At 46.9% G+C, this 21978-nt stretch overlaps 1 protein-coding gene across 2 annotated transcripts in view; it reads left to right on the top strand.

The window, feature by feature from the left end:
- Positions 1-21009, top strand: part of TSTD1 (thiosulfate sulfurtransferase like domain containing 1) — a 68588-nt gene extending 47579 nt beyond the window's left edge. For both annotated transcript variants that reach the window (XM_073552285.1, XM_073552286.1), the window contains exon 4: positions 20891-21009. In XM_073552285.1, coding sequence (XP_073408386.1) covers positions 20891-20945 — 55 coding nt within the window. In that variant the 3' untranslated portion in view covers positions 20946-21009. The remainder of the gene's footprint in view (positions 1-20890) is intronic.
- The last annotated feature ends 969 nt before the right edge of the window (positions 21010-21978 follow it).

Below are 21978 nucleotides of genomic sequence, written 5' to 3' on the forward strand. Positions count from 1 at the left end.
TTCCCATCAGTTAACTGTACCGTGTTGTAACCAGGGATTCCACAACCTCTCAAAGGTTTTAGAATTGCCTCTTTTAGCATATATCCTTTCCTCCAGCCGGATGATACAAGACACCTGTTTCACAAACTCTCTCCCAGAAGGTGGTTCTTTCCTGATCCAGTTCCTCACAATCAGCTTCCTTGCTACATATAGCAGCCTAGCTATAGCAAGCTTTGCACTATTAACTATTTCAATTTCCTCCACATATCCCAGTATGCAGACCAGTGGGTTTTTGGGTATAACACTTCCGTAAGCCCCTTCTATTCTGTCAATTACATTAAACCAGAACGCAGATAGCCTGGGACAAGTCCACATCATATGAAGGATTCTGGCATCAGACCCCCCACATCTTGGACAGTCAGAGTTGTCCCTCAGCCCCATTTTAAACATCAGAAGGGGGGTACGGTACACACGATGGACCACATAAAGATGGGACAACCTAGCTGGTTCACTCATAGTGAGTTTGGGGACATATTCTAGGACGCTGTCCCATACCTCGTCAGTCATCACCCCAATCTCTCCCTCCCATTTGGATCTTGCTTTAAGTGGGAACCCCATTAAATGTATATGCAATATATCTTTGTAGGTGTTAGAAATTACCCCTTTTGTAAGTCCATCACCACCACATATATAGTCCAACACTATGTCAGATTGTATCTGCAGGTTTCTGGAAAGTTTTTGAGCCGTATTGGCATGCCGTACCTGACAGTAGTGATACCATTCAGAATCCGGCAACTGAAACTCACTCTGTAATTGCACAAACGGTCTCAGCTCCCCGTTATCCATAATTTGAGACATTAATGTCAGCCCCCTACGTTTCCAGCCTTCCAGTCTCCCAAGTTTCCGAATCTCTGGGAGGTTACTATTATCCCATATAACTGTGAATCTAGTCAACCCGGTCACCCCTCTCACCCTCTTTAGTCTGTTCCACAGGTCTTGTAAGAGTCGCAGAGTGGGACACCCGTCTCCCATTACACCCATCTTCCCATCCTCTAGGCCAAGTATCAACGGGCTTCTATTTAGTACGTATTCCAGCACTCCTCTGACGCCTGCCTTCTCTTGATTAGACCACCCTCTTGAGATGTTGACTTTTGGCAGCTAAAAAATACAGTTCCGGATTTGGTAGTGCCAGTCCCCCCTCATCCTTTGGTCTTTGCAAGGTTTCAAGCCTTATTCTAGGTTGTTTCTTACCCCATACCAAGGCCCTAAACAGTGAATTCACCACTCCGAACCTTTTCTGCGGTATCCAGATTGGGGAGTTGTGTAATATATATAAAAGTTTGGGCATTAAAACCATTTTAAGTAGATTAATCCTTCCTACCACCGACAAGTGTAATTTGTTCCAAGTATCCACCTTAGTTCTTAGAATTGCCATTAGGGGTACTAGATTAGTATTAAGGTACTCAGTCACCGGTAGGGAAACCTGTATCCCCAAATATTTAAACATTTCCACACATTGTAGTTTGTTGGCCCCTATGTCTTCCTGAGTCCATACCACCTCCTTGTCCACTTTAAATAGGCTTGATTTAGACCAATTTATGGTCAGTCCTGAGATCTCACCGAACCCCTCAATGGTTTGCACAGCATGATCCAATGAAGCCGAGGGGTCCCCTAGGAATAGCAAAAGGTCATCCGCATACAGGGCCAACTTTTCCTCCAAATCGCCATATTGAAACCCCTTTATTGCCTTGTTGCGTCTAATAGCAGCCGCCAATGGCTCTATAGCAATAGCGAACAGGAGCGGCGACAGTGGACAGCCTTGCCTCGTTCCTCTATGCAGCTGTATTCCCGCGGACATTACCCCATTAATCTTATCTCTAGCTGTGGGTTGAGTATACAATAGCTGAATCCACGCTGTAAATTGAGGACCAAAGCCCATACTATGCAGCACTCTCCACAGGTATGACAATTCTACAGAGTCAAAGGCTTTATGGGCATCAAGTGAGGCTATCACCCTCCCACCTGGGTTATCGACTGGCAACTGCAGATTGAGATATAGTCTCCGTATATTGGCTGCTGTTGATCAGTTGGGCATAAACCCCGATTGATCCATATGGATCAATGTATCAACAACACCAGTTAGTCGGTTCGCCAGCACTTTAGCCAGTATTTTCACATCAGCTGTCAGCAAGGATATTGGCCTGTATGAATCTGGAATTCCTGGATTGTTACCATCCTTAGGAATCACCACTATCACCGCCTCCAGCATAGACGCAGGCAAAATCCCTTCTTTCATAGCCTCCTCAAACACTACAGTCATGGCCAAAAGTTTTGAGAATGACACAAATATTTTGACAAAGTCTACTGTTTCATTTTTTCTAATGGCAATTTGCATATACTCCAGAATGTTATAAAGAGTGATCAGCTTAACAGCAATTACTTGCAAAGTCAATATTTGCCTAGAAAATGAACTTTATCCCCCAAAACAAATTTCAACATCATTGCAGCCCTGCCTTAAAAGGACCAGCTAACATCGTTTCAGTGATTGCTCCATTAACACAGGTGTGGGTGTTGATGAGGACAGGGCTGGAGATCAATCTGTCATGATTAAGTAAGAATGACACCACTGGACACTTTAAAAGGAGGCTGGTGCTTGGCATCATTGTTTCTCTTCTGTTAACCATGGTTATCTCTAAAGAAACACGTGCAGTCATCATTGCACTGCACAAAAATGGCCTAACAGGGAAGAGTATCACAGCTAGAAAGATTGCACCTCAGTCAACAATCTATCGCATCATCAAGAACTTCAAGGAGAGAGGTTCCCTTGTTGCCAAAAAGGCTCCAGGGCGCCCAAGAAAGACCAGCAAGCGCCAGGACCGTCTCTTAAAAGTGTTTCAGCTGCGGGATCGGGCTACCAGCAGTGCAGAGCTTGCTCAGGAATGGCAGCAGGCAGGTGTGAGTGCATCTGCACGCACTGTGAGGCGGAGACTCTTGGAGCAAGGCCTGGTCTCAAGGAGGGCAGCAAAGAAGCCTCTCCTCTCCAGGAAAAACCATCATGGACAGACTGATATTCTGCAAGAGGTACAGGGAGTGGACTGCTGAGGACTGGGGGTAAAGTCATTTTCTCTGATGAATCCACTTTTCGATTGTTTGGGACATCTGGAAAACGGCTTATTCGGAGAAGACCAGGTGAGCTCTACCACCAGTCTTGTCTCATGCCAACTGTCAAGCATCCTGAAACCATTCATGTGTGGGGTTGCTTCTCAGCCAAGGGAATGGGCTCTCTCTCAGTCTTGCCTAAAAACACAGCCATGAATAAAGAATGGTACCAGAATGTCTCCAAGAGCAACTTCTCCCAACCGTCCAAGAGCAGTTTGGCGATCAACAATGCCTTTTTCAACATGATGGAGCACCTTGCCATAAAGCAAAGGTGATAACTAAATGGCTCAGGGAACAAAACATAGAGATTTTGGGACCGTGGCCTGGAAACTCCCCAGATCTTAATCCCCTTGAGAACTTGTGGTCAATCATCAAGAGACAGGGGGACAAACAAAAACCTTCAAATTCAGACAAAATAAAAGCATTGATTTTGCAAGAATGGACTGCTATCAGTCAGGATTTGATCCAGAAGTTGATTGAGAGCATGCCAGGGAGAATTGCTAAGGTCCTGAAGAAGAAGGGTCAACACTGCAAATATTGACTTGCTGCATTAACTCATTCTAACTGTCAATATAACCTTTTGCTACTCATAATATGATTGCAATTATATTTCTGTATGTGATAAAAACATCTGACAAACACACATAAAAACCAGAGGCCAGCAGATCATGTGAAAATATAATATTTGTGTCATTCTCAAAACTTTTGGCCATGACTGTATTAATAGCTTGGGTAGCAGAATTTCTTCTAGGTGTTTGTATATTTCCGCAGGAAGACCGTCTGTCCCGGGGCCCTCTCATTAGTCATACCATGCAGAGCCATCTCCAACTCCTCTACTGTGATAGGAGACCCCAACTTATCCCTATCTTCCATAGATGGAGCAGTCCCGCTCCTAGAAATGCCTCCGCCCCCCCCCCCTTCCCCTCCCATTCTACTCGATGAATAGAGGTTCTGGTAAAAACCTGCGAAGACCTCCAGAATTTCGGGCGTCTCAGTAACCCTTGTCCCCTTTGCAGTATCCATACTATGTATAAATGAGCTGCCTCTCTGGGCTGCAGCTATAATCGACAAAAGATGACCAACTTTTTCCCCTTCTTCATAGAATCTAATCTTCTAAAAAGCCTGCTTCTTAGTTGCTTTATCTAGTAGTAACCTATTGACCCTTTCATGTGCCTGCCTAAGTGTCAGTTGAGTGTCGGGTGTAGCGTGCTGTGCCATTTCTATTTCCACCCTAGTTAGGGCTTCCAGACTATCCACCTCATCTCGCTTAGTTTGTGTCTTTCTCCTACATATATCCCTGTATAGAATTCCCCGGAGATATGCCTTCATGGCGTCCCATACCACCAGAGGATGAGCACTATCATCATTATGGACAAAGAATTCCCCAATCTCCCGCATGATGCCCTGCATATTTATATGTTGTATCCAGGCCGGATGTAATTTCCACTCTCCCCTTATCCCCCCTCTCAAACGCTCCCGTTTAATGGACACAAGGATGGGACTGTGGTCCGAGATCACTCTCGGTAAGTATTGCACATCCCCCACCACTGCATTCATCAACTCATTAGCTAATGCCATGTCGATGCGGGATAGGGTATTATAAGAAGCTGAATAGCAGGAGAAGCACTGTTTCCCGTCATTTCTTACCTTCCAAATGTCCATCAAAACCATTTCCCCAACTAAATTGCCAAATGGGGTTATAGTATCACTCAATACTCCCAACTGCCTCCTATTCCTGTCCCAATAAGAGTCTATTACATTATTATAGTCACCCACTACCAAAAGAGGCAATACTCCCCCTCTTCCTGAGAATTCCCAAGTTTAGCACTCGAGTAGGGGGGTGGAATATAAATAGCGGCAATGCACATAAGGTGGCCAAATAATTTACATTTGATGACTACACACTGCCCATCCGGGTCAATATGCACCTCTATTTCCTCATATTGTATTGAAGTATGAATTAGCACAGATACCCCCCTTGCGTAGCTAGAAAAAGTAGAGTGATAGGCCCTCTGTATCCATCGCCTATTCAAGAGTCTCGTTGTGTCTGGTCAAAGATGAGTCTCTAGGAGGCATACCACCGATGGGCCCTGGTCTTGTATATATTTGAATATAGCTGCCCTCTTAGTTTTGTCAGATAAACCCCTAACATTCCAACTTAGTACCTTAATTTTCCCCCTCTCCATAGTGTTGATAACTGGAATTATTAATCGGTGTAGTTTTCCCCCTTGCTGTCTGAACCCATCCCTCCTCCCTCACCCTCCCCTTCACCCATCCCCCCTCCTCTTCTCCCCCTTCCTAGTGCATATACTCTCAAAGAGAGCTGGGTAATCTGGTCCCTGGCCCCCCTCCCCTCCCACTATGCTTCTACATTCATCTGATTGCATACATAGAGCAACTATCTTCCCAGCTTCCCCCCCAGTCCTGTTGTGTAGGATAGAAGATCCCACTGTATAACATCATCAATAATATTATAAAACATATATACAATTCAAATTTTGGAAACTATAACAATAAACACCCCCGCTGTGCCCAACATTGGGCAACCACCAAATCTCAATCATCTCGCCCCGCCAAAGCCTCAATCTCAACCATATGCCAGTGGATCTAAAGAAGATCATATTCAGGAGATCAAGAGGTGTATAATAAAAGGGCCAAAGAACCGATGGCAAAAAAAAAAACAGACAGGAAAACCAGGAATAAGGCCGAAGCCTACCAAAAATCAGTTCTTCGACAGGAAAAAAACGGTTAAGAATTCCTTGCGAGACACTGAAAGATGTAATATGTCCTCAGCCGACCAGCTCAGGCATAGTCCTCTTGACTAATCAATCAATTCCAGCTCATGTCTTCCCCCGGAGTTTATGCGCATTAATGTCAATCCATTGGTTAGCTTCTATCGGATCGATGAAAAATTGCACTTTATCAAGCGCCACCACCCTTAGTTTAGCCGGGAAAATCATGGAGTACTGCACTCCCAGCTCTCTAAGACACTTCTTCACTCCTCCAAATTGCATACGCTGTTTTTGGACTGCAATAGAAAAGTCTGGGTAGATAGCTACTTTTTCACCATTCATGGCAAGATCCCCCATCTCTCTCGCCCTCCTTAGAATTATGTCTCTATCCCTATAATGGAGAAGCTTAGCAAGCATAGTGCGTGGTCCCCTACCTGGTGGTTGTGGCTGCATGGGAACTCTGTGTGCACGCTCCACAGCAAAAAACCTGGTCAGAGTATCTGTGCCAAATTTCTCCCTGAGCCACTCTTCCTTAAATTCTGTGGGGTTTCTCCCTTCGGATTTTTCCGGGAGGCCAACAATCCTTATATTACGTCTAGAGCGATTCTCTAGATCATCATTTTTGCCCACTATTTCAGAGATTTGCTGAGCGAATCTTTTTTCTGTTTTCTGGAGTTTAGTGATGTGATCCTCTGCTTGCCCCACTCTCTTTTCTACCTCTTCTGTTCTGGTATCAGCTTTTTTCATATCTTTTTTTAAACCAGACACTTCAGATTGAATTCCCAGAACCTGCTGTGTCAGCGTAGTTAAGGCATTCTTACAGAAGGAGACCGCAGCAAATATGTCCTTCAGTGTGGGATTCTCCTGATCCTCCCCTGCCTCCTGGGTCTCACCTGCCCCCACCACAGCTCCTCCATTTTGCGGCTGCTCCTCTTCCTCCCCCATCTTTCCGAGGGAATCCTCTGAAACATTCTCCTCCTCCTCCCCTTGTTTACCTCCAGATAGCAGGGAATCCTCCTCAGTTCTAGCAAACTTCTTCAGCTTAGCTGCAGCCTCCATAGGTCTCTGACATTCAGTGTTGGCTCTCTCTGCCTCCTTCCTGGCCTCAGCTCCATCTTGTGAGCTGAGTACATCTCCCCTTCCTGCATCTTTCTGTCTCCTGCGGGTCATGGCTCCTCACCAGGGCTTCAGAATGCAGCTGCAGGTAGTCTCCCCCCTTATCTATCTGATCATCTGGCTGAGGATATCAGTGGTGTCAGCGGGGCTGCGAATTACTCCAGGCACCAGAGGGAGAAACAGACCCTGCTTCCTTTCACATTGCCTGCCAGGCCACGCCCCCTTTCCTTCTTTATTTAAACACGCCATCATACACCCATTACTAAAAAATATCCCTCGACCACAACTGTGCTGCTAACTATAGGCCTGTTTCTAATGTTCCCTTCATCTCTATACTCTGGGGACGCTTGATCCACTCCGTCTAATCCGTTATCTCTCAGATCACTCTCTTCTTAACCCTCTACAATCTGGTTTCTGCTCTTCAAACTCTAGTGAAACTGCCCTCATATAAAGTCTCTAATGATCTACTAACAACTAAATCTAATGCCTGCTGATTCTCCTGGATCTCTGCAGCATTCGACACTGTGGATCACTAGCTCCTCTTCACTATGCTCCGCTCCATCAGCCTCAATGACACCGTTTTCCTGGTTCTCCTCCTCCCTCTCTGACCGCTCCTTAACTGTATCTTTTGCTTGCTCTTCCTCCACTTCTTTCCCCCTTACTGTCGGGGTTCCTCAAGGATCAGTCTTTCTCCTTGTATACTGCCCCTATTGGACAAACAATCAGTAGCTTTGGCTTCCAATACCATCTCTTTGCTGATGACACCCAATTATACACCTCTACTCGTGACAACAGTGATTGTCTAACCGCTGTCTCCAACATCATGTCCTCCCTCTATCTGAAACTGAACCTGAACACACAGTAATCTTTAGTGATCTCAGGCAGGAAGGTAGTTATAAAAAATATTCCTTTATTTCTTTACATTAAAAGAGCATGTAAGGGTGTGTGCACACGCTGTGGAGCAGTTTTGCCCCTTGCGGATCCGCAGCAGTTTTTGCTGCGGTGTACAGTACCTTTATATTCTATGGAAATCAAAAACCGCAGTGCACATGGTAAGCAGCAAAAGGAAATCAGTGCATAGATGTCCAAGGTATGATAAAATCACAAATCTTTATTAGATAACACAGGTAGAAAAGCACAAACAATGACAAACAAAGGGTGACACAAGCAGAAGCAGAGCAAAGGGGTATACAGTGTCAAAACCTCACTCTGACCCTTATTGTGAGTAAACACCTGGTGGTAAAGATAAATAAGTATCCAAGTATAAACACCCAATATATAACAGGCAGACCAGTGAAAAGCAGTAAGGGGTAAAATCCCCAGCTGGACAGCCATATAATCAGGGGTGAAGTTACAAAGACACAAAAGCAAGGTACATACCAGGAGGGGAGAGGGGAGAGACACTGAATCCAAAGCTCAGCTGACCCATGGTGTGGATTTTTCCGCTCGGATTTGCTGCGGTTTCAAAACCACAGCATGACACTTCTTTGTGCGGAATCCGCAGCGGTTTTACACCTGCTAAATTGTACAGCTGTCAAACCGCAGGCTAATCCACAGATAAACCGCTGGTCTTTTGACCTGCGGATTTTGCAAAATCCACAGCAGAATCCGCAGAGTGTGTACACAGATTAAAAGTCTGATGCTCTACCGACTGAGCTATCCAGGCTTACAGGTAGTGGATACCCCAGTGGATGGTAAAAAATCCAACGCATTTCAACTCAAAGGAGTCTTAATCATGGAATAATTTTTTTATAACTACCTTCCTGCCTGAGATCGCTGGAGATTACTGTGTGTTTGGACTTGTATCCGCCAGGCCAGGGCGGCTCCGTGTGACAGTGTGGTTCCTGCTTTCCTGAGGACACTAAGGGGTGAGCTGAAACATGTTTTTATATTTCAAAACCTGAACTCCTTGTGTTTCCTCCCTCCACTAACCTACCTATGCCTGACATTGCCATTTGCTTGTGTGGTTATACCATTACTCCCCAGCAGCATGCTGGCTGTCTTGGGGTCATACTTGATTCAGATCTTTCATTCACCCCCCACATCCAATCAATTGCTCGCTCTTGTCATCTACACCTCAAAAACATTTCTAGAATTCGACAGTTTCTTACTTTCGACTCCGCAAAAACTCTTACTGTAGCTCTTATTCATTCTCCTCTGGACTATTGTACCTCTCCCTGTTACTAAACTCTCCCCTCTCCAATCTGTCCTGAATGCCGCAGCCAGGATCATATTTCTCACCAACCGTTACACCAATGTCTCCACCCTGTGCCAGTCATTGCACTGGTTACCCATCCACACCAGAGTTCAATATAAACTCGTCACTCTCACCCACAGTGCTCCACTGTTCAGCCCCAAGCGAAACGGTCGACTGAGCAAATAATAGCGTAGGGACTCCAAGGCCCGCTTAATGGCCAGGCACTCCTCCACTACGCTATAATTTTTCTCGGCTGGGGTGAGTTTCTTACTTAGGTAGGTGACCGGATGCTCCTCTCTGTCCACCTTCTGCGACAGGACCGCTCCTAGGCGCACGTTAGAGGCATCTGCACAATGAAGCGTTTCTGAAAATTGGGGCTAATGAGGGTGGGCTGTCCACACAGCGCCACTTTCATGGATTGGTACGCTTCCTCCACCTGGGGGTTCTCCCGAACCATGACTGACTTATTTCCCTTGAGGAGATTGGTAAGGGTATGTTTCCACTGTATCTGGCAGCGCTTTGGACGCAGCACATGTCCACTCTGTCCAAAGCACTTCCGGCATTTGAACGCCTATGATTCCGCATGTGTTCATTGAACCGAGTGGAATCACAGCGTCCTATACATTGTATGGGTGACTTTATCTTGCAAAGACAGAGCGTCTCCGCAAGATAAATAGACATGCTGTGGTCTGGAAAGACGAGCTGCGTGTCCGGTTATGCAGGGACACCTCCGGCTTACCTGCATGCATAGTGGAGATGGGATTTCATGAAATCCCCTCCACTATGCTGTAACATCTGGCCGCTGCGGGTTGGACGCTGCAGCTGTATGCAGCGTCCAACCTGCAGCGTTTACTGACCGTGGAAACATACCTTAAGGGGTGTTGTTCTCCCCGAAAAATTAGGTATAAACCGCCGGTAATACCCAATGATTCTGAGAAAACGCTCTCACCTGTTTGGTGGTAACAGGTCGGGGCCAGTTTTGAATGGCCTCGATTTTATTTATTTGGGGTTTGATAAACCCACGGCTGATCACGTAACCCAAGTACCGGGCTTCCTCGAGCCCTATCGCACATTTCTTGGGATTCGCCGTCAAGCCCGCAGCTCTGAGTGAATCTATTACCACCTGTACCTGGGACAAGTGGGTATGCTAGTCAGTACTAAAGATGATGATGTCATCTATGTACACTGACGCATATTTCCGATGGGGTTCAGCACTATGTCCATCAACCTCTGAAACGTGGCTGGGGCCCCATGTAGTCCAAAGGGCAAGACTACATAGTAGTAATGACCCTCCGGTGTTATGAAGGCGGTCTTTTCCTTTGCTGTCTCTGTAAGAGCCACCTGCCAATAACCCTTGGACAGATCGAGCGTGGTGAAGTACTGGGCTTGACCCATGAGCTGGATCAGCTCGTCCACCCTGGGCATTGGGTAAAGGTCGAACTTTGACACCTCATTTAACTTACGGAAATCATTACAGAACCATTCGCAATGGCTTGTCTCTGGGCCTCGGGCACACGCTACTGTTTCATTCTTACCCTAACGTGAGGCTCGGTGACAATGTCATGCTGGATGACAGAGGTACAACCGAGCATACATCAGTATTCCCTTGTACCAATTTCCACACCTCTCGTCGCTGCTGTTTCGAGAGGGTGTCCTAGCTTTACCTCTTCCTCAGCCTCCAACCGGGTCGATATCGGAGGGTCCCCAGAGGATATGTTGGGAGTCACCTCCGTAAGCATACACTCCCGGTCCTTCCACACTTTCAACATATTAGCGTGATACACTTGTTTGGGTTTTCTTTTTCTGGGCTGGTAAACTCTATAGTTTACTTCACCTACTTTTTCTCGAACTTCATACGGCCCTTGCCACTTGGCCATAAGCTTGCTTTTGGTGGTGAGCACCAAAAGCAACACTCGATCTCCTGCCTTAAAGGAGCGGACCGTGGCCCTTTTGTTATTTATGCGACTCTGCGCTGCCTGAGCATCCACCAAATGCTCCTTTACTGTAGGCATGAGCGCTGCAATTCAGTCCTGCATGTTGACCATTTGCTCAATGACACTCTTATGGGGTGTTGGTTCCTGCTGCTACGTGTCATGATTCTGTGGTGAAGTTTGACCTGGAGCCTCGGGGGTTAACTCTGTGGCCTCGTTTTGGGCATGGGAAGGGTTTTTATAACCACTGTGGACCTCCATCCTTGTCAGTTATACTTTAGCCCTCGGCTTAGTTAAGCTAACCCGTGTGCGTTTGTGCTAGTGCCATGTGCCTGCTTTTCTGCCTGATTACCTGTTTTTGACCCAGTCTGTTGCCTGTTATGTTCTTGCCTGCTGATTCGGTACTGTGTGTCTGTTCCCCTGGTTTCTGACTTTGGCTACGTATCTGGATATCCTCCTGTCTACGCTCTTGGTACTTCTGCTGTCCGTCTGGTTGTGACCCTTGGCCTGTCCCTGACATCCCTCTTGTCTAGCGCTCATTGGTGCTTCTGTTTGAGCTATACCTGCTGGTAGGATCTTTACAGTCATATGTTAAAGTTTGGGCACACCTATTAATGTTAACCTTTTTTCTTTATACCAATTATGGTTTTTGCAACAGCTATTTCAGTTTCATATATCTAATAACTGATGGACTCAGTACAATAAACCTCATTTGAATCCAGAAATATAACTAACAGAAAATGTGCAATCTGCATTTTAACAAGATTTGACCGGTATGGGCAACTCAACATAAAAGTGACATTAATATTTCGTAGATCCTCCTTTTGCAAAAATAACAGCCTCTAGTCGCTTCCTGTAGCTATTAATGAGATCCTGGATGAAGGTATTTGTGACCATTCCTGTTTACAAAACAATTCCAGTTCAGTTAAGTTTGATGGTCGCCGAGCATGGACAGCCCGCTTCAAATCATCCCACAGATGTTCAATGATATTCTGGTCTGGGGACTGGGATGGCCATTCCAGAACATTGTAATTGTTCCTCTGCATGAATGCCTGAGTAGATTTGGAGCGGTGTTTTGGATCATTGTCTTGCTGAAATATCCATACCCTGCGTAACTTCAACTTCGTCACTGATTCTTGCACATTATTGTCAAGAATCTGCTGATACTGAGTTGAATCCATGCGACCCTCAACTTTAACAAGATTCCCGGTGCCGGCATTGGCCACACAGCCCCAAAGCATGATGGAACCTCCACCAAATTTTACTGTGGGTAGCAATGTTTTTCTTGGAATGCTGTGTTTTTTAGCCTCCATGCATAACGTCTTTTTGTATGACCAAACAACTCAATCTTTGTTTCATCAGTCCACAGGACCTTCTTCCAAAATGTAACTGGCTTGTCCAAATGTGCTTCTGCATACCTCAGGCGACTCTGTTTGTGGCGTGCTTGCAGAAACGGCTTCTTTCGCATCACTCTCCCATACAGCTTCTCCTTGTGCAAAGTGCGCTGTATTGTTGACCGATGCACAGTGACACCATCTGCAGCAAGATGATGCTGCAGGTCTGTGGAGGTGGTCTGTGGATTGTCCTTGACTGTTTTCACCATTCTTCTTCTCTGCCTTTCTGATATTTTTCTTGGCCTGCCACTTCTGGGCTTAACAAGAACTGTACCTGTGTTCTTCCATTTCCTTACTATGTTCCTCACAGTGGAAACTGACAGGTTAAATCTCTGAGACAACTTTTTGTATCCTTCCCCTGAAAAGCTATGTTGAATAATCTTTGTTTTCAGATCATTTGAGAGTTGTTTTGAGGAGCCCATGATGCCACTTTTCATAGGAGAATCAAATAGGAGAACTACTTGCAAGTGGCCACCTTAAATACCTTTTCTCATGATTTGATACACCTGGCTATGAAGTTCAAAGCTCAATGAGGTTACAAAACCATTTTAGTGCTTCAGGAAGTCAGTAAAAAGTAGTTAGGAGTGTTCAAATCAAGAAAATGATAAGGGTGCCCATACTTTTGCACCGGTCAAATTTTGTTTAAATGCAGATTGCACATTTTCTGTTAGTACAATAAAGCTCATTTGAATCCAGAAATATAACTGAGTCCATCAGTTATTAGATATATGAAACTGAAATAGCTGTTGCAAAAAACAAAATTGTTATAAAGAAAAAAGGTTAACATTAATAGGGGTGCCCAAACTTTAACATATGACTGTATTTCTGGCCGGCATCTCTCTCTGCTCCTGCTCACTCTGGGAGACCTGCGGCCGGCTCCGCCCCTTGGCAGTCACGTACTTCAGGTCCTGTTTGCCTGAAGGCTGCATCTCCACCGCTGCCGCCCCGCTCCTCAGGTACCTTTGAGCATAGTTTGTTCTACTCAGGACACGCGCACTGGCTCAGTGAGCTAGTGCGGTGCGGTGTTCCTAACACTACGTCTCTTTGGCTACGTCCAGCAGACCCCTAGGATACCTGCGATACAGTAGCTCAAAGGGTGAAAATCCCGTGGAAGCCTGCGGTACCTCCCGAATGGTGAATATCAAGTAGGGCAACAACATGACATGTCCCAATCCTTTCCATCCTTGGAGACTACTTTTCTTCAACATGGATTTGAGGGTTTTGTTGAATTGATCGACTAACCCATCTGTCTGGGGGTGATACACAGACGTGCACAACTCCTATGTCACCTTGGACATAAAAGGAGCCCCCTGATCAGTGAGGATCTCCTCCGGTAGCCCAAGGCGACAGAACATGGCAAACAACTCCCGGGCAATAAGTTTGGCTGAGGTGGGCCGAAGTGGAATGGCCTCCGGGTACTGGGTGGTGTAACCTACGACCACCAATATGTATTGGAGGCCCCGGGCAGGTTTTACTATCGGCCCCACTAGATCCATCACAATTGGCTCAAAAGGTACCTCTATGATGGGCAGAGGTACCAATGGACTCTGGTAGTTCACAGTGGGTGAGGTCAGTTGGCACTCCTGACATGTGACACAGTACCTTTGGACCTCCACTTAGACCCAGGCCAAAAAAAGTTGCAGTATGCGTTCCTGCATCTTTTTTGGTTCCTATGTGCCCTCCCAGCATGTGGGTGTGGGCCATTTTGAGCACTGTGCTACGCTAGGATTGAGGCACTATTAGTTGTTCTACCACTTCATCCTGGATTTTTACAACCTTATACAATAGGACTTGGTTGACAGCCGTGCGGGGAAAAAACATTTCTCCACCCGGTTGCTGAGCCACACAATTAACCTCTATCGTTCTTTCTCATTCCTCAGCAATGTCGGAATCCTGGAGCTGAGCTATCTCGAACTTACCAGGGGCCACTTCCAGCTCGGGGATCCGTGGGGTCTCCTCGACCTCTCCTGCCAATACCTCTAAGGGAAACCTGTCGGGGTTACACTCTATCCCTAGGTTGGCGACCCTTACAGTAGGTATCCTGACTCGGGATCTTCAGGTTCCGCGCCTGGAAAATCATTTACCTTGGGAGGGTTAACCCAGGTCTCCCACAGGGACCAGAACAGGGGTAAGTTTCTTCCTCATACAGTCCCATACAGAGGAGTCTTTACCAGTCCCACCACATCTTATCTCTCCACACGGGGTGGAAAACTTAACCTCCGGTCAGGTACTCTCGGAGTTCCCCATGTATGCATACAACCACCACCTCCCGTCCATTGGGGTTGTCCACAGCAACAAGGGACCCATGTACCAGAGTCACTAAGCTCTCCGAGTCCAAGAGAGTGTCTGTTTGGTTCCCATTAATGAGTACCTTGCACAGTTGGAGTTTGGTACCGGCAGTGACTATAGTGGCAGTGCCGACTGGCTGGGCATACGTAGACACACGGTGAGTATACCCACAGTCCATGGGTTCAGGGGGCAGTCGCAGGCCACATGTCTAGGGCCCTGGCACCGCTAACACTTGATAGCTGCGGCGGGACTGGACCTTGTGGCCGACTTAGAGGACACGGGTCTGCTGTCAGTCGATACGGACTCGGTAATAATTGGCCCCATTAGAGGGATATAGATTTTTCCCAGGCTCCTGGGTTGGTGGGGCCCGACGTGACAGCTGTAATGGAGCCATGTCCCGTATAATGTCCTGAGTGGCCAACGCTGTGTGGCTGCTGGCAGAGCTCTCACCAGCTGGTCGACCACCACCCTCTCCACCACCTGGGCCGGAGTCAAAGTCTCAGGTTGGAGCCACCTTTTCACAAGCTGCACCAAGTCATAAACCTGAGACCGGGCAGGCTGGGCTTCCACAAAAGTCCATGAAAACACCCGTTGGGCTCTCACGTAGGTATTGACCCCCAGTCGGGCAAGGATCTCACCTTTTAGCTTGGCGTAGTCCTGGGCGTCCTCCCGACTGAAGTCAAAGTAGGCCTTTAGCGCATCACCCCTCAGGAACGGAGCCACCACTTCGGTCCACTGGAACGTTGGCAGGTTCTCCCTCTCTGCCATGCCCTCATAGACTGTGAGGAAAGCTTCCATGTCATATTCCAGACTCAGTTTCCTCAAAGTGGAGCGGACCTTGTCTCAGGCCTCGTGACGTTACGAGGTCGGTGCAGGAGGTGCCTCACGCAGGGCTGCAATTTGCTGCAGCAACAGGTTATTGGTCTGTTGCTGTTGTTGCTTTATGAGGACCAGCTGCTTCAGGATTTCCTCCATTTTGTCCACAGGCCTAGGTTGCAGTGTGGCAGGCCTAATGACAGACATGCAGCTGGCGTTGGGGTATGCCTCAATTCACACTGCCCGCATTCTCCAACCAACTGTAGTGCAGCGGGGTTGGTTCAGTGTGACAGACAGTGACCACAGGAAACATTCATAGCAAAAGTCTCTTTAATACTTACTCACAGCACAGCACAACACAGCCCATTATCCTCCGGATCGCAACCGGGAAACAAAACAGTCTGTGAGAGTCTGGTTATCGAGGGCGACGGCACCACCGTATAGCGCTGTGGGGTGCCAGGAGTTCACACTGCTGGCCCTGTGTTAACTCACACAGGATGAGCTTCTACAGAGCTGACTGCTCCGCAAGTTACAAACTCCAAACTGACACACCCACCCCTTTGCTGCAGGAGTTTTTACAGAAGAACCTGTGGCCATGGCCACATGGAAAACCTGGGGCCGGAGCAGGAAATGGACCGCCTCACTGCCATCCTGTAGTCCATATATATATATGTAATTGCCTTAAATTGTCTGTCATCCACTTCCACCTGGATGTCTCTGAATCCCACAATCCACTGCGCCACACCGGAAGTACGCCGACCGCCATTTTGAAACACCCAAGTCACGCCCCTCGGATCCAGGACGCAGCTGCGATCCCGGACACCGCTGCGATCTCGATCCAGGCCGCCACTGCGATCCCAACCGCCGCAGCAATCCTGAACGCTGCTGCGATCCCGACCACCACTGGGATCCTGGCCGCTGCTTGGATCACAGACGCCGCTCGGATCCCAGTTGCCGCTCGGATCCAGGCTGCCGCTGTGATCACAAGGCTGTGAAAGGGGTGTAAAGAGGGGGTATAACGAGAGGGGTGTAATGAAGGGGGTATAAAGAGACCACTGCCTGCCCACCCACCTCCGTGCAATCACAGGCGGCAGGAAAGACCACGACTTGAGGCCTGTGCTGGAGATTGGGTGCGGCCACCCACTGGTGGCGCCGCACACCATCTCCAGCACAGGCCACAAAACACCGTCTTTCCTGCCGGATGTGACTGCACGGAAGTAGGTGTACCGCCACCCCCAGCGCCACAAAGCTGCCCCCATCGTGATGTTACTGCCCTCCCGATGCGATAGCATCGGGCACACATCTTGTTTAAAAAATAAAAGCCCATGGCAGGTTTTCCTAAATCTGCCCTGGACAAATAGCTTGTCCAAGACTAACACTTACTTTTATTCTACATTGCTATCACAGCTATGCCTGTGACTGCAATGCACTCCTGCAGCCTCAATACGCTTCTGAGCGCATCCTGGGGGACACATAGCGACCCTCACATATGACACCAGTTGCTGCCTCACACCATGTACCTACCTGTCGTGTTCCCCCTTTTCCCTCATAGATTGTAGCTGCTGGACCCTCACTGCTCCTGTATCTTGCGTTATTATTATGCATTTACAGTCATGGCCAAAAGTATTGACACCCCTGCAATTCTGTCAGATAATATTCAGTTTCTTCCTGAAAATGATTGCAAACACAAATTCTTTGGTATTATTATCTTCATTTAATTTGTCTTAAATGAAAAAACACAAAAGAGAATGAAGCAAAAAGCAAAACATTGATCATTTCACACAAAACTTCAAAAATGGGCCGGACAAAAGTATTGGCACCCTCAGCCTAATACTTGGTTGCACAAGCTTTAGCCAAAATAACTGCGACCAACTGCTTCCGGTAACCATCAATGAGTTTCTTACAATGCTCTGCTGGAATTTTAGACCATTCTTCTTTGGCAAACTACTCCAGGTCCCTGATATTTGAAGGGTGCCTTCTCCAAACTGCCATTTTTAGATCTCTCCACAGGTGTTCTATGGGATTCAGGTCTGGACTCATTGCTGGCCACCTTAGAAGTCTCCAGTGCTTTCTCTCAAACCATTTTCTAGTACTTTTTGAAGTGTGTTTTGGGTTATTGTCCTGCTGGAAGACCCATGACCTTTGAGTTAGACCCAGCTTTCTCACACTGGTCCCTATATTATGCTGCAAAATTTGTTGGTAGTCTTCAGACTTCATAATGCCAAGCACATGGTCAAGCAGTCCAGTGCCAGAGGCAGCAAAGCAACCCCAAAACATCAGGGAACCTCCACCATGTTTGACTGTAGGGACCGTGTACTTTTCTTTGAATGCCTCTTTTTTCTCCTGTAATCTCTATGTTGATGCTTTTGCCCTAAAAACTCTACTTTTGTCTCATCTGACCAGAGAACATTCTTCCAAAATGTTTTAGGCTTTTTCAGGTAAGTTTTGGCAAACTCCAGCCTGGCTTTTTTATGTCTCGGGGTAAGAAGTGGAGTCTTCCTGGGTCTCCTACCATACAGTCCCTTTTCATTCAGATGCCGACGGATAGTACGGGTTGACACTGTTGTACCCTTGGACTGCAGGGCAGCTTGAACTTGTTTGGATGTTAGTGGAGGTTCTTTATCCAACATCCGCACAATCTAGCATTGAAATCTCTTGTCAATTTTTCTTTTCCGGCCACATCTAGAGAGGTTAGCCACAGTGCCATGGGCTTTAAACTTCTTGATGACACTGCGCACGGTAGACACAGGAACATTCAGGTCTTTGGAGATGGACTTGTAGCCTTGATATTGCTCATGCTTCCTCACAATTTGGTTTCTCAAGTCCTCAGACAGTTCTTTGGTCTTCTTTCTTTTCTACATGCTCAATGTGGTACACACAAGGACACAGGACAGAGGTTGAGTCAACTTTAATCCATGTCAACTGGCTGCAAGTGTGATTTAGTTATTGCCAACACCTGTTAGGTGCCACAGGTAAGTTATAGGTGCTGTTAATTACACAAATTAGTGAAGCATCACATGATTTTTCGAACAGTGCCAATACTTTTGTCCACCCTCTTTGTTATGTTTGGTGTGGAATTATATCCAATTTGGCTTTAGGACAATTCTTTTTGTGTTTTTTCATTTAAGACAAATTAAATGAAGATAATAATACCAAAGAATTTGAGTTTGCAATCATTTTCAGGAAGAAACTGAGTATTATCTGACAGAATTGCAGGGGTGTCAATACTTTTGGCCATGACTGTATATAGCGCCATTTATTCCATGGCGCTTTACATGTGAAAAGGGGAAATATAGACAAGTATAATAAACATGTGTAAGACAAGGGACACACAAGTACATAAGGAGAAGGGACCCTGCCCGCGAGAGCTCACAGTCTACAGGGATGGGTGAGGATACAGTAGGAGAGGGTAGAGCAGGTCGTGCGGTGGTTTAGTAGACCGAGGATCATTGCAGGCTGTAGGCTTGTCGGAACAGGTGGGTCTTCAGGTTCTTCTAGAAGGTTTCCATTGATGGTGAGAGTCTGATGTGTTGCGGCAGAGAGTTCCAGATTATGGGGGAAGCACGGGAGAAGTCTTGTATGCAGTTGTGGGAAGAAGAGATAAGGGGGGAGTAGAGAAGGAGATCTTGAGATGATCGAAGGTTGCGTGCGGGTAGGTACCTAGAGACCATGTCACAGATGTATGGAGGGCACAGGTTGTGGATGGCTTTGTATGTCATGGTTAGGGTTTTGAATTGGAGCCTCTGGGCAATAGGAAGCCAGTGAAGGGCCTGGCATAGGGGGTAGGCTGGGGAATAGCGGGGAGACAGGTGGATTAGTCGGGCAGCAGAGTGTAGGATGAACTGGAGCAGAGCCAGAGTGCTAGAGGGGAGGCCAGAGAGTAGGAGGTTGCAGTAGTCGAGGCAGGAGATGATAAGAGCATGCACTAGTGTTTTTGTGGTTTCGTGGTTAAGGAATGTGCAGATCCGGGAAATATTTTTGAGTTTGAGGCGGCAGGAGGAGGCGAGGGCTTGGATATGTGGTTTGAAAGAGAGCGCAGAGTTGAGGATCACCCCAAGGCACCGAGCGTGCGGGACTGGGGAAAGAAAGCAGCCATTGACATTGATGGATAGGTCTGGTGGAGGGGTAGAGTAAGATGGGGGAAAGATGATGAATTCTGTTTTGTCCATGTTCAGTTTTAGAAAGCGAGCAGAGAAGAAGGCTGAGATAGCAGACAGACATTGTGGGATTTCAGTCAGTAAGGAGGCGAAGTTGGGTCCAGATAGGTAGATCTGCGTGTCATCGGCATAGAGGTGATACTGCAAACCGTAGGATTCTTTGAGCTGTCCCAAGCCAAAGGTGTAGATGGATAATAGTAGGGGTCCTAGGACAGAGCCTTGAGGAACACCAACAGACAGGGGGCGAGGTGAGGAGGTGGTGTGTGAGAGGGAGACACTAAATGTTCGGTCTGTTAGGTATGATGAGATCCAGGATAGGGCCAAGTCTGTGATGCCAAGAGATGAGAGAGTCTGTAGCAGGAGGGAATGGTCTACAGTGTCGAAGGCAGCGGACAGGTCCAAAAGGACAACAGAGTAGTGTCGCTTGCTCTTGGCGGTTAGTAAGTCGTTAGTGACTTTAGTTAGGGCAGTTTCAGTTGAGTGATGTGGTCGGAAGCCAGATTGTAACCGGTCAAAGAGGGAACAGGAGGAGAGGTGGGAGGACAGTTCAAGATATACATGCTGTTCCAGTAGTTTTGAGGCGTAAGGGAGAAGAGATATCGGGCGATAGTTAGACACAGAGGATGGGTCAAGGGAGGGCTTTTTGAGGATGGGTGTGATTGAGGCATGTTTGAAGGATGAGGGAAAGACACCATTTGTAAGTGAAAGGTTGAAGAGGTGTGTTAGAGATGGGATGAAGACTGTGGCCAAGTTAGGGATGAGGTGAGACGGGAGTGGGTCGAGGGCACAAGTGGTGAGGTGTGATTATTCTGTAATGTCTTTATTTTCCTCCCTAATGTATAGCGCTTTGGAATATGTCGGCGCTATAGAAACACCATTATTATTATGAGGGAGTGAAGTGGCAGAGGGCAAATGTGCCCCACAACGGGGAAGGTAGAGATTAGAGAAACCGCCCTAACAATAAAGTACTCTGATGTACCGGACAGGTGGGAAGTAGCTTGCTGGGGTCCGTCAGAGAGTGGGGACCAGGACCAGGTGTGGGCCTTCAGAATTACTTTTCTATAGGTGATGCTGAACATTGTAGTCCCTCCATTCTCACGTCCTTGTTTTTATGTTTCAGTGCCCGGAACTATGCTGGAGCTTACAAAGAATGGATAGAGAAAGAGGGGATATGATCGTTCCCAAACACCGACCTGGAACCCGGTTAATTACTGTACAATAAAGAACAAATTATAATAAGCCGAGTGTGAATTCACTGAGTCATAATGAATACCGTGCCACATGACTGCCATATACAACACCGGACACGATTGCCATATGCAGCACCGCCCACATGACCTCCGTATACAACATACATGACCGCCTAATACAACACCGGACACATGACTGCCATATACAGCACCGCCCACATGACCTCCATATACAACATCGTCTCACATGACCGCCTTATACAACACCGGCCATATGACCTCCATATACAACATCATGTCACCAGGGCTGTGGAGTCGCAGTCGTGGAGTCGGAGCCCATTTTGGTGGAGTCGGAGTTGGAGTCGGTATCATGGAAATTGAGGAGTTGGAATCGAAGGTTTGGCTTACCGACTCCACAGCTCTGGTATGAGGGAGTCTGAGTCGTAGAGTAGGAGTTCGAGTCGGAGGTTTGGCTTACCAACTCCACAGTCCTGCGTGTCAGAAGACCACCATGTACAACACCGGCCACATGACCGCCGTATACAAGATCGTCTCACATGACCACCGTATATAACACCGTGTTACGGGCCATGTGTCACATATAACAGTATATACTATGTGTAGTGATGTAGTATATACGATATATACAGATAGGACATAGTAAAATAAGATAGCACATAGTATATACTTTTATATTACTATATAGTGATAGGACATAGTAATATAAGATATATCACTACACATAGTAATATAAGATATAACAGTATATGCTATGTCCTATCTGTATATAGTATACTAGATGGTGGCCCGATTCTAACGCATCGGGTATTCTAGAATATGTATGCAGTTTATTTTTGAAGATTTAATAATAATGCAATAATGCACCCCCAATCCTGATATGTATCGTTCTCTCACCCCCAATCCTGATATGTATGGTTCCCTCACCCCCAATCCTGATGTGCATGCTACCCCTCAACCCCCAATCCTGGAATGCATGGTCCTCTCACCCCCCAATCCT

The sequence above is a fragment of the Dendrobates tinctorius genome, unplaced genomic scaffold (genome assembly GCF_039654945.1).
Source record: "Dendrobates tinctorius isolate UK_male_01 unplaced genomic scaffold, ASM3965494v1 ptg000189l, whole genome shotgun sequence".
Taxonomy (NCBI): domain Eukaryota; kingdom Metazoa; phylum Chordata; class Amphibia; order Anura; family Dendrobatidae; genus Dendrobates; species Dendrobates tinctorius.